This window comes from Haliotis cracherodii, unplaced genomic scaffold (assembly GCF_022045235.1).
Source record: "Haliotis cracherodii isolate W230 unplaced genomic scaffold, xgHalCrac1.p SCAF_8, whole genome shotgun sequence".
NCBI lineage: Eukaryota > Metazoa > Mollusca > Gastropoda > Lepetellida > Haliotidae > Haliotis > Haliotis cracherodii.
In genome coordinates, this window is record NW_027266341.1 from 49170757 (window position 1) to 49177180 (window position 6424).

At 37.5% G+C, this 6424-nt stretch overlaps 1 protein-coding gene across 1 annotated transcript in view; it reads right to left on the reverse strand.

The window, feature by feature from the left end:
• Positions 1-5824, reverse strand: part of LOC139449365 (allene oxide synthase-lipoxygenase protein-like) — a 52177-nt gene extending 46353 nt beyond the window's left edge. The window contains exon 1 of the mRNA XM_071230706.1: positions 5242-5824. Coding sequence (XP_071086807.1) covers positions 5242-5733 — 492 coding nt within the window. The 5' untranslated portion in view covers positions 5734-5824. The remainder of the gene's footprint in view (positions 1-5241) is intronic.
• Between the last annotated feature and the right edge of the window lie 600 nt (positions 5825-6424).

Here is a 6424-nt window from a genome sequence, read left to right on the forward strand (position 1 = left end):
TTTTAGAACAGGTTGCAAATCTTTTAGAATCCAGGAAACAAAACTTCATGAAAATAGTGAAATACACAGGAAGTCTGAATGCAGTGAACTTGCAGAACTAATTCTTCACAATTACCACTTGAACAGTCACTCTTGAGGTTACAGTCACATCAAACAAAATTAAGATGTGAAAAGCCTGATTACCTAATACTGATTTCCTCAAAATAAAATACTGGAACACATTCTTAACTTTATTTTCTCTTGGAATTTATTTATTATTCAAAATAACTTAATACAGTGTTTCAATTTATGATAAAACAGTGCCGCCAATATATTGGTGGTGCAACCTGATTCATTCACATGGTTGCACCTGATCAACGATCTTAGCGCTAAGGTGATCGTTACTCCCCTACCTTAACAACAACTTGCGACAGTCGTAGCGCCAAGTTTATTTCTGGCCTAAAGTGTACCGTATTGAGTATAGTGCACACTTTTTAAAACAACAACAGCGCCATGTAAAGGGGGGTACGCATAATACTCGCCATTATGAGTTTTTATGTTTTTCTCACAGTGTCCATGAAGGTACACAATGTAGTTTCTTCTCCGCATAAAACTTGAATTTTTTTTTAATGTACTGAATCCCCTAAAAGGGGATGTTTGGGTGCGAACTATACTCAAGAAAATAAGGTAAGCACATCAGCTTCAGTATATATTTAACAGATTAATTACCTGTTATCCGTTTAGATATCATACCGGATACAGCTCTCAACAATGCTCAGGGTTTATTGACAATACTACTTTTACAGTTAGTTAACTAGGGGATTTAAGATACACTTGTCCTCAGACATGATAAATCAATGTGGTTTCCTATGGGGGTTAGAGGCGTTGGAGGAGGAGAGAGAGAGGGGGGGGTCATGTGTGCCAAGAAATCAGACACCATCAACTCATTGTCACATTTATCTTTTTTTTAAATTCCCATTTTAATCTGCTTTTCATGTGAGACACATTGTAAATAGTTGCTCTGGAATTAATCTAATAGACCAGGCCAATTGCATTTCTGCTATTCAAAACTTCTTGTTAAGTTTTGTATTAAGGATACAAGAGACGCAGGTAAAAACAATTCAGGGTGAATTTTTTACCTTAATGTTGGTAATTATATTTATAAGGATTTTCATCAGGATTACTATCATATTTAATTCTTAATCCCGTTTTTCAATACTGAAACAGTAATATATACATTGAGTAATGTGTATTATTACTCACGACAGTATGTAAGTAAAATTAAGGATGGTACACCTTATCATACAATCGTACCTAATTCCAACATACCACACATCATACCATCATACCATCTCCAATCATCACTACCAATACATGTAAGCCCATGTCCCAGTTGCAAGGAAAATTATAGTAGAGAATTTCAGCACAGGGTAATAAAACTCATATCTCCCAATATAAATTCATATCTCCCTATAAGCTTATCACTGATATTGCTTCATCGTGCATGGATGTAGGCATCCCTGGCCGCGTTATCAGCAATGTAAGAGATGAAGATGGGACCTTCCACACCCTGTGACTCCTCCACTGAAGGGGAAGCAAGGCAGGGCTATTATTAACATTCCGCTGCTGGTAGTTGCTCCTTAAACAAGTATGTCATCTGCATCCACACAAGGCAAATACATCAGAATATTTAAGTACATCACGTCTCAAATGTTACTATGTGAACATATTATGCATTCTGTAATTCTGGAGTGAGTTAGGTTTCACACTGCTAATCTGAACAGTATTCCAGTTATTATATCACAGCGTGTCAGCTTAATGTGGGAGGAAAGCCGAAGTGATGAAGGTTTCAGACGTTTACCACTTTGGTGAGACCACGAGAACAGAAATGGTGCTGACAAACCAAGAAACATAATCAGGCTGAAGTGGGAATCGAATAATCATAGGTTCCTTGCATGCCCAATGGACGCAACTCTGCACAAGAAATTGTGGAGCCTTGGACGACTGGGCCAGCTGTGACCCTGTAATTCTGTGATCGACATCATGAGCATCGATCTACCCAATTGGGATACAATAACATGCATCAATCAAGTCGGCAAGTCTGACCACCCTATCCTGTTAGCATCGCATATGATAGCCATGGGTTGCTGAAGACAATTCACGAAGAATCACAGAAGACATTTACGAGGCCAAAAACTAATTAGTTCCATTAAGCAGTTTACTGAATATTACTTCTAGTACTGTGTAAACAAATGTATCCAAAAGCAGCATACATTATATAAGACATAGTTTTCATAATGAACATGGGGGGTCAGGTAGCCTAGTGGTTAAAGCGTTCGCTTGTCACATGGAAGACCCGGGTTCGATTCCCGACATGGGTACAATGTGTGAAGCCTATTGCTGGAATATTGCTAAAAGCGGCGTAAAACCATACTCACTCATTCATAATGGACATGGCATGACAGATTAACTATAAAAATCGGGTGATACTTAACATTTTTTTTCCTAGTACATGTTAAAGGCTACGGAGCAATGATGATATAAGTTCAGTTCTTGGAAGTGAAGCATGCCATCTGTCACCACCCTGGACCCCATATTCATGCCTTGGACCCCAAAATATATTACTGAGAATCCCCTGGACTTGACGCCTGACAGCCCCAGGTAGTTCGGTACCTGGTGTGACAGTCATATATGGCTTATAATGGTAAACGTCCTGTTTCTTCCTCAATTGCAGTGAATATGGGTTGTTGTTGTTGTTGTTGTTGCCATGGCAACCTTGATCCATGATTCTATAAAAATCTACACACCTTGGACGCATCCTTCCCCTGGGCCAAACGTATGTGTGTCATCTCCTGCGAGGCGTGAAATAGCTTGCATTACTGGGGTTCCCAATTCACTTAGCCTTTAAGTGGATCACAGGATCCGTTTCACAAGTAAGTTTTGTGGCAGTGACACAGGTGGATTATTGTCCTGATAATTCATGCACTCATAACAGAGTGTGGCGTCTGGCATCAAGTAGAAAAAGTGGTCAAATCAATTCTTACATCATTAGGAACTTGTTTATAAGTCAGGATACATTCATTTTCATCCCTCTAATGATACATTCAACTGTCTGCCCATCCATTTTACTGTTACTCTATCCAACTTTTCAACTTCCTACAGAATTATCAATCTATCCTTCAAGCTATTCAACAATCTATTATCCAACTGTCTATCCATCTATCCATTCATTAATCAATCTATCCTACCTACTATTCATTTATCTTTCTATCCATCTATCCATTCATTAATCAATCTATCCTACCTACTATTCATTTACTTCTCTATCCATCTATCCATCCATTAGTTAATCTATCCTACTTACTATTCATTTATCTCTCTATCCATCTATCCATTCATTAATCAATCTATCCTACCTACTATTCATTTACCTCTCTATCCATCTATCATCCATTAATCAATCTATCCTACTTACTATTCATTTACCTCTCTATCCATGTATCCATTCATTAATCAATCTATCCTACTTACTATTCATTTACCTCTCTATCCATGTATCCATTCATTAATCAATCTATCCTACTTACTATTCATTTACCTCTCTATCCATCTATCCATCCATTAATCAATCTATCCTACCTACTATTCATTTGTCTCTATCTATCTATCTATTCATTAATCAATCTATCCTACTTACTATTAATTTACCTCTCTATCCATCTATCCATCCATTAATCAATCTATCCTACCTACTATTCATTTATCTCTCTATCCATCTATCCATCCATTAATCCATCTATCCTACTTACTATTCATTTACCTCTCTATCCATCTATCCATCCATTAATCAATCTATCCTACTTACTATTCATTTACCGCTCTATCCATCTATCCATTCATTTATTAATCAATCTATCCTACTTACTATTCATTTACCTCTCTATCCATCTATCCATTCATTTATTAATCCATCTATCCTACTTACTATTCATTTACCTCTCTATCCATCTATCCATCCATTAATCAATCTATCCTACTTACTATTCATTTATCTCTCTATCCATCTATCCATCCATTAATCAATCTATCCTACTTACTATTCATCTACCTCTCTATCCATCTATCCGTTCATTTATTAATCAATCTATCCTACTTACTATTCATTTACGTCTCTATCCATCTATCCATTCATTAATCAATCTATCCTACCTGAAGTAACGAAATAATATAGATAATCAATGCTACTACTGAATAATTGAGAGGGTTTTTGTCAGTAGGATACCTGTAAAAAATGAATATGTTTGACATTATTGATGATTATATGGTAAAACAGATCCATGTATTTCATTAAGATGTATGGCTGCCTATATAAACACGCCCTTTAAAACAATATAGTGCAAACAAAATATGTCAGTGTTTCTGGTAGTAAGTGTCAAGACAAGAGAGTTAAACGGAATCCAACACATGTTTGGACTCCGAACTGACCAGCATAAACAAACCAACAGGTAAGGGAGTCATGGTAACTCGTCATCACCCTCTACCCAAACAGATCCCATCCCCACACGAACGGGTGTCATATACCAACAAAGGTATTTGGGCTGGTGTTGCTGTAAAAATATCACCTTGGGCGGACCCCGAGTCAATGGCCCATTGATATAGGTGGGTGGAGGGTGACACCCACCTTAAGAACTGAACGAGAGGTCAAACCAATAGGTCACACACCCCAATTCTAAAACAGTTTGGTATAAGATTGTAGTGAGAAGACCTGATCTGATGAGATCACCTTACTGATCCCATGTACACTGTATGTATACAAATGTAGAAAATGTATCTTTGTAATCAAAATGAACCCATAAATAGAATAGAATTTACCAAGGAGCATTATTGTCTTAAAACATCTTTTTTACATAACTCACTGGATTTACCATTTGAAGTAACTCATAATTTACTATACTTATTAAAACCATCACCAACCTTAAAATGAAGTCTTCAATTTACCATTTCATTAAACTCATCGTATACAAGTTATCAACTAGTCGTCTTATAAAATCTTACATATTATATATGTTGATAGTGATCTAACAACTGTCATTTTTTTAAAGTAACTATTCAATTACTGAAATGAACAATAAACACATACACTGATCAAGTACTGATAGTGGTTATATAACGGGCTCGCGACCGTGGCGGCACGTGCGCGTTAATCGCTTAATTGACACAACCAAGTCTGCCGTTAAAGGGTTAACTCAATGAAGCATTTACCTGAGCAGGCATGCCCGGCGCACGCTGAACATACTCGTAATCTTTCTTTTTCAAATCCAATTCCATTTTCCTCTGGTCACCTTGATCGTCAAACTGTGGCAGCGAAGTGTCTAAATGTTTGATCACGTAATGGTAATCTGCTTTAATCCATCGGAATACCGGAAACACAAACATATCGTTCGTAACTTTGTTTTCTACCATAATCCGTTCAACATACCACGCACTGGCAATGCCAGCATTGTCACGCCAGAATTCCACTTTAATAACTTTTCCCAACCGATCCAGTTTACTTTTTGGCACGGGAAAGGTGTCGAGTCTCCCCTTCTCGAAGTCGTCCCTAAGAAAGTTATCCAGTTCAATCTTTCCAGTGCTGTGGCCGGCATCGTCGTGCAAGATGATGTTAACATTAGCGTCCGTCCCGGCGTTTTTCTTGTCTCCCGTCCGTACATACACAACATATTCGGAATGTGGTCCACTGAAACACCCTCCCATGACGAAATGATTTGCTGTCACAAGGGTACATGCGCTGCCATGTGCTAACACGACTAAAAACGCGAGTCAATCAAACCAGTTACAATCTAAATAAAGCTATATACAGTGGGTACGCGTCACGTGACGTGACGTCACACGAGGCTGCCACGGTTTGTGGGCAGTGTGTGGGGGGGGATTTGAGTCATCGGAAGTTAACCCGAACCGATTAACTTTGACAGAAAATGGCCATAGGTTGAACTCGTTGAAATAATTGATCGATCTTTCGGTATGAGTAAGACAAGGTGTATAGCTATTTGTTTACATCGATGTGGCTATGGTGGTTATACAATGGTGGAAAATGTACCCGTTTAAAGTGATTTTGAGAAGAATATAAGCATAAGTGATACTATTTCCGATTCGTGACTGATCTAGTTATGAATATATTATTGAAGGATTCAGATAATATGTTTTAGTTAAGGTATAATAATAAAAACTGTGTTTCACCAACATACATTATCATGTGTAAGTCAGTTCTTACTCTGTCCTCGAGTTGCTAGTCATAATTCACATTTATGAAATTCAAGTATAAGGTTTTTCAATGCAGCCACTGTGTGGGTTTATATTTTTTTATCGATCAAACTGCACTGATTTCAAAAAATGAATCCAATGCTCTTCAGACTCATATCCAGCTAACATATTAAAATATAATAGA